Below are 12,770 nucleotides of genomic sequence, written 5' to 3' on the forward strand. Positions count from 1 at the left end.
GAAACTATATTCTTTGAGTTACTATTTTTAAGCTTATGCTTTCTTTTCCTTTTCCTTTTCCTTTTAGTACCTGTTTGAAAATGGTAGAATAGATAACATTTTTACTGAGCCCTATTCCAGATTTATGATTGAACTTACCAAACTCTTGAAAATATGGGAACCTACAATACTTCCTAATGGTAAGGTGATTGTTTTTATTTTGATTGTTTTTATGATAAACTTTAAAAATTTGTTTTGTGATCATCTTTTTATAAATTATATATATATATATATATATATATCTGTTCTGATTTATAATTATGCTTTTCAGAAGATACCTTTTGGTGTATTGTTGAATATTTTACTAAGATTGCAACAGTTAATAAAGTCACTATATATAACTTCTACAAAGTACATGTGTAGATACTCATTGCTGAAAATAAAAAATAGAAGCTATATTTTCCTTTCTAGAAATTTTTGTAGTTGCCACATATTCTACCTGCAAGAATGATAGTTTCATATATGCTAACCTAGATCCTCTTTGAATTATCTTTGGCCTTGTGTCATTAGAGAAGTCCATAGGCTACTGTTGATCCTAAGCTCCTCGCTGTGAATAGTGTTATGCCTAGGATGACTGTCCTTTCTTTGGAGCTGCTGAGCACTTTTAAAGCATTCTGAGTTACATTTAGCATTCAGAGGTGGGGCTCAGGACATAGATTTGGAAGTCAAAGTCACGTGTGTGGATAATCTCCTGAGAATAGAAATGCAGAACAGACACAAAGAGGATTGAAGGGATGTTAGGGAAGACTTACTAAAATAGCCCCGAAAGAAAGATGCAAAAAATAGTACATTTACTTCATTCTTTGTAAAACTTCTTTGTTTCAAGAACAACCCCAGACAAGTCATCAGGACTCTCTCTCCGTTTTTATTAGCATTAGTTAGTACCCAGGAGGATTTCATTTTGGTCTCTGCATGTATGCATATAATCTACCCTTATCTGACTTACTCCGTGCAATTACTATTAGCATAAATTTAAAATAAGAGGGATTTGAAGGAAGGTACCTACCCCCTAATGACCTTAGCTAAAGCAGAGTGATCTGACAGGAGTGAGCCAAGTCTGGCTCATTCCCTGTTGTTGTTGTTTTGCCAGGCCTAGGTCTTGAACTCTGGGCCTGGGTGCTGTCCCTGAGCCTCTTTGTGCTAAAGGCTAGCACTCTACCACTTGAGCCACAGTGCCATTTCCAGAAGTATTAGTCTGATATGAAAATTATATGAAATTCAGATGTTTCTTTTTTTTTTGGGGGGGGTCTGGTCGTGGGGCCTGAACTCTGGGCCTGGGCGCTGTCCTTCAGCTCAAGGCTAGCACTCTACCACTTGAGCCACAGCGCCACTTTCGGCTTTTTTCTTTTTGCTTATGTGGTGCTAAGGAATCGAACCCAGGGCCTCAGGCATGCAAGGCAAGCGCTCTACCACTGAGCCACCTTCCCAGCCCGAAATTCAGATGTTTCTACAAATAAATTTTACTGTCATATAGTCACATTTCTTAGTTTTTTGCATTGACCATGGCTCCTTATTTTGTAGAACAAAATAGTTGTACAGTGCCTTCAGGGACCACAGAGCCAAAAGTATTTACTTTCTCACTCTTTGTAGGGAAAGATCACCACCTCCTGATCTAAAACAATAGTAATTTATTAGAACTATTACTGAGGAAGTAGAGTGTTCATAGTATCTACGTAGTTGGAATCCTGTACCCTTCTCTTTATAGTGCTGCTTCTGTTTTTCTCTATAGCCGTGAGAGGGAAAGAGGAGAACAATCAGTTTCTCCTTCATATCTTCCTGTCCTAGAAAGTGGGCAGTTCATTCACTCAGTACCATTTCTTCCGCTCCTCTGTCTAGGTTACATGTTCTCTCGCATCGAAGAAGAACATTTATGGGAGTGTAAACAGCTGGGCGCTTACTCACCAATCGTCCTCTTAAACACCCTCCTTTTTTTCAATACCAAATACTTTCAACTGAAGAATGTCACAGAGCACTTGAGGCTTTCCTTTGCCCACGTGATGAGACGGACCAGGACTCTGAAGTACAGCACCAAGATGACATATCTGAGGTTCTTCCCACCTTTACAGAAGCCGGAGTCAGAGCCAGGTGTGTGAGTGCTTCTGAAATTTCTATTGGTACTAAAACAGGGCTGTGACAGAGGAGTCATTGTGAATTCTAGACTTGTAAAGGGAAACTTTGATTTTTTTTTCTGTATTATTGGGCAGGTTAAAGACTTGTCAAAATGAGAAGGATCATTTGCTTCAGTATACTTTTGTTAGCTTTTAAATTAGGAATATTAACTTAATTGGACAAAGCCCAAATGATCTACACTTAAAGCTTCTCATAGAGCCAGGTACTAGTGGCTCACACCTGTAATCCTAGCTAATCAAGGGGCTGAGATCTGAGGATTGAAGTTTGAAGCCAGCCCAGGCTGGAAAGCCCCTGAGACTCTTATCTCTCCAATTGTTTACCAAAAAGCTGGAACCAGAGCTCTGGCTCGAGTGATAGAGCACTAGCCTTGACCAGAAAAAAAGCTAAAGAACAGTGTCCAGGCCCTTAATTCAAACCCCGGGACTAGCATATGTGTGTGTGTGTACACGTGTGCATGTGTGCACGCACACACAACCAAAGGAAATAGTAGTGCCTTACCCCATTATGTTGTTAAGAAAGAGTTTGTCCTTCTCTTGTAAAATGATCAACTCTCCTGAGAACTTCTTTTCCTGACAAAGATGGAATTTTTCACAATATAGCACAAAGCAAACAAAATTGAACAGCTGGGTGCTGGTGCCCCACAGTAGAAATACTTTCGGAAGACATGACAGTGTCCATCTTAATCTCTGTGTAGGAGATCATGTGAACCTTTTTCTCTGCTATCCTTGCCGTGACTTGAGAACTGTACCTCTAGTCAAGGCCAGCAGGGCTGGCCTGTGGTACTTTTGCCAGGGTGACTCCACGTTGTTGAACAGGGGACATAACTGTCACAGAACAGGTACTTGGTTTCCTGTCATGCTATAAACTCAGCACTTAGAATAATGTCTGGCACTTCACTTCCATGAGATCTCAGTGAATACCTGTTGATTTCCCTGAATCAAAGAGAAGGAGTGGAACAAAGATCTGGTTGTGAATAAGACTTTACGTGTCCTGACTTGAAGAGTAGACTCTTTTACACATGATTATTGTTTCCTATCTTAAGATAAACTAACGGTTGGCAAGAGGAAACGGAATGAAGATGATGATGTCCCAGTGGGTGTGGAGATGGCCGAGAATACTGACAACCCACTGAGGTGCCCTGTTCGACTGTATGAGTTTTACCTGTCAAAATGGTAAGAAATCACCCTTTGTGTCGGTGTGGCTGCCCTTCATGACCCAGTTAACGTGGTTTGCATTCCAGATGCTTGAATATCAGAAATGTCGCTGGTTTCTCTCTGTTGACAGAGATTTACCTATAACTTCAGTTTTTCTTCATGCTCTTACCTGCCTGTATTTTGAACCTAGAAGCAAATTGCTTTATCTTGATACTTTCTTCTTCCAAAATTTCAAGAGCAAAAATACAGACTGTTGTTATTCAATCTTCATAAAAATTGCTCAGCCTTTTTCTGATATCCAATCTAAGGTAACTTACTTGTATGGAAAAGTTCTGAGAAGACACATCACTAAACTTTTAGGCAGAAAAACAACGTTCAGAGAATTGTTTTTTGTTGTTGTTGTTGTTTTATTTCTTTGGTAGAGATGGGATCAAACCCAGGACTTTTGCATATGCTAGGCAAGTACTCACTCCTTCTGAGCTACATTCACAGCTGAGAATTGAATTTTTTTCTTTTCTTTTGATTGTCCTGGGGTTGAACCCAGGGCCCGGGCATTGTCCCTGAGCTTCTTTTGCTCAAGGCTAGCATTCTACTACTTGAGCCCCAGTGCCACTTATGTCTTTTTCTGTTTATGTGGTACTGAGAAATCAAACCTAGGGCTTCATGCAGGCTAGGCAAACACTACCACTAAGCCACATTCCCAGTTGAGGACTGAATTTTTTTTTCTTCTGTCGGTCGTGGGGCTTGAACTCTGGGCCTGGGCGCTGTCCCTCAGCTCTTCAGTTCAAGGTGAGCACTCTACCACTTGAGCCACAGTGCCACTTCTGGTTTTCTGGTGGTTTATTGGAGATAAGAGTTTCACAAACTTTCCTGCCAGAGCTGGCTTGGGGCTGGCTTGGAACACTAATCCTCAGATCTCATCCTCCTGAGTAGCTAGGATTACAGGTCTGAGCCATCAGCTCTGGTGAGAATTGAATTTTTTTTTTTTGGTCTGTCGTGGGACTTGAACTCTGGGCCTGGGCGCTGTCCCTCAGCTCTTCAGCTAAGGCTAGCGCTCCACTTGAGCTACAGCGCCACTTCCAGTTTTCTGGATAAGAGTTTCACGGACTTTCTTCCCCAGGCTGGCTTTGAACTGCGATCCTCAGATATCAGTCTCCTGAGTAGCTAGGATTACAGACGTGAGCCACTGGTGCCCAGCTAGAGAATTGAAATTTTTTAACTGCCCCTTTTCCTTGAGAAGCATTATTTCAAAAAACAACATTTCAAAGAAAGTTGGTGGCTGTGTTGCTTTTGTGATATTAAGTGACCTTGGGGCTCAGTTTAGAGTACAGCCTTTTAGGAGATGCTGTTCTCAGCCTGTGTGACTTTTTTGTTTCTTCTGATAGTTTTTTGTTTGTTTGTTTTTTAAATAGGGATGGCCCAGGCACTGGTGGCTCCTGCCTATAATCCTAGCTACTCTGGAGGCTGAGATCTGAGGATCACAGTTCAAAGCCAGCCCTGGCAGGAAAGTCTGTGAAACTCTTTATCTCCAATAAATCACCAGAAAACAGGAAGTGACTCTGGCTTAATTGGTAGAGGGCTAGCCTTAAGCTGAAGAGCTGAGGGACAGTGCCCAGGCTGAGTTCAAGCCCCATGACTGATAAAAATATATAAATAAGTAAAATAAAAAATTAGGGATGAAGCCGGGCACTGGTGGCTCACGCCTGTAATCCTAGCTACTCAGGAGGCTGAGATCTGAGGATCGCGGTTCAAAGCCAGCCCGGGCAGGAAAGACCATGAGACTCCTATCTCCAATAAACCACCAGAAAACCGGAAGTGGCGCTGTAGCTCAAGTGGTAGAGCGCTCGCCTTGAGCTGAAGAGCTGAGGGACAGCGCCCAGGCCCAGAGTTCAAGCCCCACGACCGACAAAAAAAAAAAAAAAAAATTAGGGATGAATGTCACCACATTTAAAGCTTTTATTTTTCTTGTGTCCTTATTTACTTTGATTACATTCTGAGAAGTGGAATTACTATGTTGAAGTGCAGGGGCTGTTTTTTTCTCCAGTACTGGGGATTGAATCTTGAACCATACCCCTGGTGTGTGTGTGTGTGTGTGTGTGTGTGTGTGTGTGTGTGTGTGTGTGTGTGTGTGTGTGTGTGTGTGTGTGTGTGTGTGTGTGTGTGTGTGTGTGTGTGTGTGTGTGTGTGTGTGTGTGTACGTGCATGCATGTGTGCATGTGCACTGATCCTGGGTCTTGAACTCTAGGTCTCAAGACTAGCACTCTATCACTTAAGCCACAGCTCTATTTCTGGCCTTTTTGGGGATAGTTAATTGGACGGCCTGTGCTGACTTTGAACCACAATCCATAGATCTCAGCCTCCCAATAATTAAGATGACCAGTGGGAGCCACCACACCCAGCCATGTTCCTGTTGTTTTCAGGACTAAAATGTGACTTACACTTGTCTTTTATTAATATTCTCATCACCAATTCAATGTGATTTTCTGAGTGTGAAAAGATATGGAACTGTAGATTACTCCCTGGAGGAGAATGCTGAAACCATTGGTTTCACTGTGGTTATGTAAGTGGAAGCGGGGGAAAGTTGAAAAAGAGCGGTTCATATTTCCTGTACTCTCTGATCCCAATTTTCCTTTTTTTGTATGTTTCCCCTCCTTCTGTGGCTAGTTCCGAAAGTGTGAAGCAGAGGAATGATGTGTTTTACCTTCAGCCTGAGCGCTCCTGTGTCCCGAATAGCCCCATGTGGTACTCCACATTCCCGATAGACCCTGGGACCCTGGACACCATGTTAACACGTATCCTCATGGTGAGGGAGGTGCACGAAGAACTTGCCAAAGCCAAATCTGAAGACTCTGATGTTGAATTATCAGATTAAGATGGATGGATGTGCGGTTCCTATTTTCATACACATTGGTATGCACCAGACTGTGAATGCATCTAGCTGATGGGAAGCGATGTATAGCTCCAAGTCCTCTTGACTTGATAATGAGACGGTGGAAGACAGATGACTCGTGAACCACAGTGTGGATGTACAAATGAAAACTGAAGGAAGGAATATGAATTGAGAATTGTTATTTGGCAGTGATAGTTCTTAGACATCTTCAGAATGACTAACAGTTTCTCTGAGTGGTGCATTATCTTATTTTGTTGGGAATAACAAATTGTGGAATATTTTTAAGGAAGACTGTGTATAAAACTCTACCATAGTAACCTTAGAGCTTAGACAGGTAGCTTTGGCTGTAGCAGGCCACCTGAGCAGGCCCTCCAGAAAAGCAGGGAGAAAATCAGTGCTGAGCTGAGAGGACATCAAATGAAGCGGCCGGGTCCAGGCTTGAAGCCCAATAAAATACTAGCTCTTTTTACAAAGATAGTAAAGTGGTATTGATTTTGATTTTCACTGCCAAGCCATTTACATGAAGGATAGAAACCTCTAGAGCTTTCTCTACAGGCCCCTCACACCAGGGAAAACTGCATCACTGCTATTGAGGAAATAGTAATGTGTCCAGAAACGTTCACTCTCTGGTCTGGCCTTTCCAGCACTGGGTCTGGATGTGGGTAAATTAAAGGGGATGGTATTCCACAAACTCAATTATGCACAGAAGATGTGGAGCCCAATAGTCTCCTAGTGTCCTGAAATGTTTGTAGAAAACCTACTGAAAAGCCCGCTTGGCTGGGTACTGGCCCTTATTGCACTGTCTCATGGCTTGAGCTGTAGGACACGGAAATGGGGGCTCTAGATTTACTTCTCCCCCATGGCAGCTTTTCTCCCATTGTTTTACCTTCCTTGTTCCCAAAGTGATTCTGAATGGTCTTTTGCACCAATTTCTAGAGGCTCTTGCCATTTCAAAAAGATTCATCTAGCTCCTTGACTCTGGCAAAACTGTGGGTGATTCCACAAAAACACAGTATTACTTAGCTAACTGAATCATGTTAGAAAAGGTCTAAATATGTTCCTGTGTAAAACATTTGGAAGGTGACCTTGTTGCCCTAAGAAATTTGCAAATAGGGATTCTGGTGTTAGGTACAGAGACATGGACTGTTTTGCATATTCACAAGCAGGTCTCTTACAGCATTATTCCAGACTCTAGCTCTTTCAGTAGTTCTGCAAGTCACAGGTGTGTGTGGCACAGCAGTCCGTCTCCCTCAGCTCCATCCTCAGTTTCTTCCCAACAAACCTTTGAATCAAAGCTTTCATGATGTTGATCAATCATAGAACTTCTTAGGTGAGGTTAATTTGACTTTGTGATAAAATTCAGAGAAGTCAAAAAGCTTCATAGGAAGTTTTATCTTGAAAGGCTTTTCAGTATGTCCCATGTTAGGTGTGGATGACAGGTGTATTTTGTTTAAAGTGAGCCTTTGACATTGTATACTTGATGGTTCTGTCTCTGCCTGTAACAAATCTCATTTTTGTTACCAAGAACTGCGTGAAAGAAGTAAATCTTCCCGGTTCTATATGATGAATTCCATCTGTGTTTGTCATTTCTGATGGGGAAACCTCTTACTTCTAGACCTGTTTTGGAGGAAAAGCAGTTGGATTGTCTGATAAATCTGCCAATAAACCATCCAGGAACATCAGGTGTAATGGACCCATCATACCAGTTTTATGGTTTGTATAAACACTAATATTGTCCCATCTGCAGTTCTTAAAAAACAAATATTATTATAAAAGGCCAGAAAGACAAAATAATTTGTATCTTTTAGTGGAGAATCATGAGGACTCAGATAAAATGTGACTAAATCAGGATTTCAACTGCATGTTAGTATACAGAGTTGCCCAGACCCTGAGCTAATTCCTAGGAGAAAATACTGATTAATTATTGGTCATTCTTCATCAGTGTAGCTGTTGATGTTGTGTCCAATTATTTGCCTTTTGAAATTTTACTAAATTATGTAAGATTACATTTTCCAGGAAAGAAAAAAAAGAGAAACATCTAAATCATTATTGCTAATCTTTTGGTTTTTAACCACATTTGGGTTTCCCTTTGCAGAAACCACAGAAATTTTCCCTTAGAATAAAATATATTTGTATTTGATGGGTGAGTTCTTTTCTTTATGACTTAGAAGGACTTTAAATATCTTTTTTTCTATTTGACCCTATTGGTATGACCCAACAGATAGTAAAATTGCAAAGAAAAATAGCAGTTTTTGGAAAAGAAATTATTTACCTTTTATTAAGCCCAGTAAATATTTCACAGCAGTTTATCTATCAAAAAGCCTTGTTCCCATTTCTAGGTAATTAACTATCCAAAGCCTTGAAAGCTATTCATATACGTATTTTAGGCTTTTGTTTTATTTATAAAGCTTGCATCAGTTAACATTAACAAGATAAGAACATACATATATTTAAGTTCAGTCTGTATGACTATATGGCATTTTGCTTAGCATCAAAGTCAGGGAACTGTGCGAATATATTTCCAAATTCCTGTAGACCATTTCTATCTGCCTTGTAGCATTCCTAATTTTGTAAAACAAGAATATTCTAACAAAAAAAGCACCAGTCTACAGTAAAGATGAATTTCTGTAAATGAATTTGCTTTCTATTAAACTCATGATGTAGCTTTTCATGTAATCATCAGGCAACAACACTTTTTTTTTTTTTTTTGAGTCCAGTTGTGGAGCCTGAACTCTGGGCCTGAGCACTGTCCCTCAGCTCTTCAGCTCAAGGCTAGCGCTCTACCACTTGAGCCACAGCGCCACTTCCGGCTTTTTTCTTTTTGCTTATGTGGTGCTGAGGAATCGAACCCAGCGCCTCAGGCATGCAAGGCAAGCGCTCTACCACTGAGCCACCTTCCCAGCCCCAGATGTTGCTATTCTTATCCAGGAAGGTCTACTTACTACATACTACAAAGACCAAAGGCTTGAGACCCTTGTTTTTCCACTTACTGGTTATTTATAACCTAATGTAAGTTACTAAACCTCTCTGTGCCTCAGAGTTATCATCTACAAGGTGAAAATAGTAATCCCTAGTGTATCTGGCATATGGTAGGCTTTCACATATCAGTTTTTTTTTTTTAATGACATACACAGATTGCCTGGCACGACTAAGTCTTTGAAGAAATCAATTCCCAGACCATGGTCTAGATTTTTCACTAGGTTCAGCAGTGTGAATTCTCCAAACCTAGTCCTCTACATGATCAGTTCTACATATATCACATACTAAGTACTAGGCTATAATAAAATCATAAAAATCCCAATGAACTTCTCTGCATTGAGAAAAGGAAATACTGCATAGTGCATTCATAAATATAAAAGGAATATGCCATACAGTTTATTTTTTATTGTGGTACTGGGGATCAAACCCAGGGCCTTGTGCATGGTAGGCAGGTACCAGACCACTGGAGCTACATTCCCTAGTCCTGTATACTTTTTACTTGGGGAAAAATTCTTTAAAGCTTCTTTCACTTGGTAATGGTTTTGTATCAGCACTTTGGGGTCAAGACCACTACACAGCAATGGCCATCTTCCTACTTTACCTCACTAACAGTACACTGTATTCTTAGGAACAGTCTATTTTCCAGGATATCCTTCAGCTAAGAGTGGGACTAAGTTTTGTTGAATGAGTTTACAGTTACCAGGCTACCTCTTCTGATGTTTTCCTTCCTCATTTACTATGGCAAAGCGGTTTTGTCCCTAAGGGAGAGGACAACACCCTAGAGCACATTGGCTTCATGGACAGAGCCATCTATCTCCTGGATTGAAGGGCCCCAGAGCGGAGCATCAGAAAGCTGCTCTGAGTTGTTGTTACTGTACTTTGTTTCCATTAAAGTAACCAAACAAGTGTCCTCATTAATACACCTACTACATTCACAGTCCCATTACTGCTTTGCAGAATGGTAAGTTTAATCACATTATGGGGGTGGGGGGGTGAGATTATCAGCATTGGAAGGTGGTAACTTTTTAAGAGTCAGTATTTTCATGTTATGTTGTATCTTCAGATACTCAGGAACACCTGGGTATGAGCTAGTGAAACATTAGGTTCAAATTAAGCTTGTTAAATAAAAAACAAAAACAAAAAACACTGATAAGGCATTCAGCCATTTCTTCTCCATGAGCTGTAACTTACAGGGCAAGCAATATAATTGAAATTTCACAGTAGTAGCAAAACTGTATTTAGTCACTGTAATACAACACTTCCAGTTTTAGTAGACGATGTTGGGAAACTGGCATTTTACATGAAAGTAAAACTAGATCCCTAGCTAGCATCCTGTCCAAAAGTGGACTCAGGATGGATTAAAGTCTGAAAGATGAAAGGTAAATATTATAAAGTTAATAGGAACTACAGAACAGTCTCATGATCTAGGTATGTGATGCTTCCTTGAAATCTCCAAGGCACAAACCATATAAGGAAAATAACAAAAGAGGATTATTATACCCAAATTAAAGTTTATTCAATAGAGAATTGAAGCTGGGCACCAGTAGCACATTCCTGTAGTCTTAATTTACTCAGATTTGAAGATTGTGGTTGGAAGCCAGCACAGGCAGGAGAATTTATGATTCTTCTCTCCAGTTTACCACCAAAAAACTGGATGTGGAATTGTGAGTTAAGTTGGTAGAGCACTAGCCTTGAGAAAAAAGAGCCCTAGGACTGGTATACACACAGTAAGAGGATAGAGATAATAAATGACAAGCTCAGGACAATATTTGCAATGCTTGAAAGCCCCCAGGAAATTATATGTAGAATATACGTAAAACTACTGAGCCACAAAGAAATCTGATGATGAATCAACAGCTCATAGAAACCCAAAATAAAGATGTTCAACTCCATAATGAAAGTGTTTATTTTTAAACTTAAAATTTAAGATTGGCCAAAACTGGAAACATTGGTAATACCAAGTATTAGTGATGATTTAGGGAAACTAAAGTCTTACACTAAATGCAGACCTGTGTATCTATTCTAGAAGGCAATCTTAAACTGTGTAGCCAAAGAAGGTTGTTTGTTTACTAGGTCTCAAGACACCCAACCCAACCCCACTGAATAAAAGATTGACATCATTTTTTTTTTTCTGTGTCTGTATAATTTTATTCATTCAGTGAATTTTACTAATGGATTTTTCCCTGTTTCTTTTAAAAATTATATCGTAAGTGGCCATATTCTTCCTGTATGTACCTAGGCATATATACATAGTAATGTACTAGATACATAGTCTATATCAACTTGAGGGTTCATAGTTCCAAGTTAGGTTTTTCTTTTCTTTTGTTGTTTTTGGCTTTGGGGCTTGAACTCAGGGCCTAGGCACTGCCCCTGAGCCTCTTTGTGCTCAAGGCTAGTTCCTGACCACTTGAACCACGGCACCATTTCTGGTTTTTGAGTGGTTTATTGAAGATAAGCGTCTTGTGGACTTTGCTTGGGCTGGCTTTGAACTGTGATCCTCAGATCTCAGCCTCCTGAGTAGCTTGGATTACAGGTGTAAGCCACCAGCACTGGTTTGGGTTTTTCTAATTATAAACAAGTTTATCAAATGCTTTATGGGGGGCATTTATCACAGTTACATTTTCCTGCCTTAATATGAAGCACTGTGATAGATTTCTTAATGTTGAGTGAGCAACAAGCTGGGCTAAATTTTTTTGTTTAAATAAATGTAATTTTTTTTGTTAAGTAGGTCTTGTGCTTTTTTTATGTCTGTAATCATAAGTACTTATTTTTTTCTTTTGAAACAGTCTGGATATGTTGCCCAGGCTGACCTTGAACTTACTATGTATAGCCAGACTGGCCTTGGGCTCAGCTTATGATCTAATATTCCAACTTTTTTTTTTTTGGTCGTGGGGCCTGAACTCTGGGCCTGGGCGCTATCCCTCAGCCCTTCAGCTCAAGGCTAGCGCTCTACCACTTGAGCCACAGCGCCACTTACGGCTTTTTTCTTTTTGCTTATGTGGTGCTGAGGAATCGAACCCAGGGCCTCAGGCATGCAAGGCAAGCGCTCTACCACTGAGCCACCTTCCCAGCCCCAGCAGCAGTGTATTTTTAAAAACCCTCTATTGCACTTGAGTCCTGTCCCCATCTGTGTGTCCTGCATCACCTCCTTGTGCCTCTGCTTCTGGTCCCACCCAGTGCTACTGCCCACTTAAAGCTAGGTTTTGTGCAGAGTCTTGGAAAGAGTAAGTCCGGTGGCTCTTCTGCCTTTTGCCATATTGCACATGGCAGGAAAGTGAGCAGCACAGAATGAGTACGCTTGGGAACAAGGCCAACTTCAGTTTGAGAACCCAAAAGGGAAGAGCACTGGCCTGAAATTCTTAAGGGCATATCCTGGATCTTAGAATGGCATGTCTTCCATAGGGATGAGAAGAAAGGACAGGGTGGGCCAGCCAGAACCCAGGATGTGCCATGGCAGGTGGCAGCCCAGCACTCTGCAGGTGTTGACAGCAGGCCGGAGGCAGCTTATCAGAGGCAATCACTTTGCACCGGCGGTGGATTTCACAACAGGTCAGTAACAGAGTATGACATAGGAAGGC

At 40.9% G+C, this 12,770-nt stretch overlaps 1 protein-coding gene across 4 annotated transcripts in view; it reads left to right on the plus strand.

The window, feature by feature from the left end:
• Window positions 1-8,353, plus strand: part of Zmym4 (zinc finger MYM-type containing 4) — a 112,679-nt gene extending 104,326 nt beyond the window's left edge. For all 4 annotated transcript variants that reach the window (XM_042677431.1, XM_042677437.1, XM_042677425.1 and 1 more), the window contains 4 exons: window positions 68-179; window positions 1,876-2,124; window positions 3,212-3,341; window positions 5,988-8,353. In XM_042677431.1, coding sequence (XP_042533365.1) covers window positions 68-179; window positions 1,876-2,124; window positions 3,212-3,341; window positions 5,988-6,195 — 699 coding nt within the window. In that variant the 3' untranslated portion in view covers window positions 6,196-8,353. The remainder of the gene's footprint in view (window positions 1-67; window positions 180-1,875; window positions 2,125-3,211; window positions 3,342-5,987) is intronic.
• The last annotated feature ends 4,417 nt before the right edge of the window (window positions 8,354-12,770 follow it).

This window comes from Dipodomys spectabilis, unplaced genomic scaffold, assembly GCF_019054845.1.
Source record: "Dipodomys spectabilis isolate Male_0828 unplaced genomic scaffold, ASM1905484v1 ptg000002l, whole genome shotgun sequence".
Lineage (NCBI taxonomy): Eukaryota > Metazoa > Chordata > Mammalia > Rodentia > Heteromyidae > Dipodomys > Dipodomys spectabilis.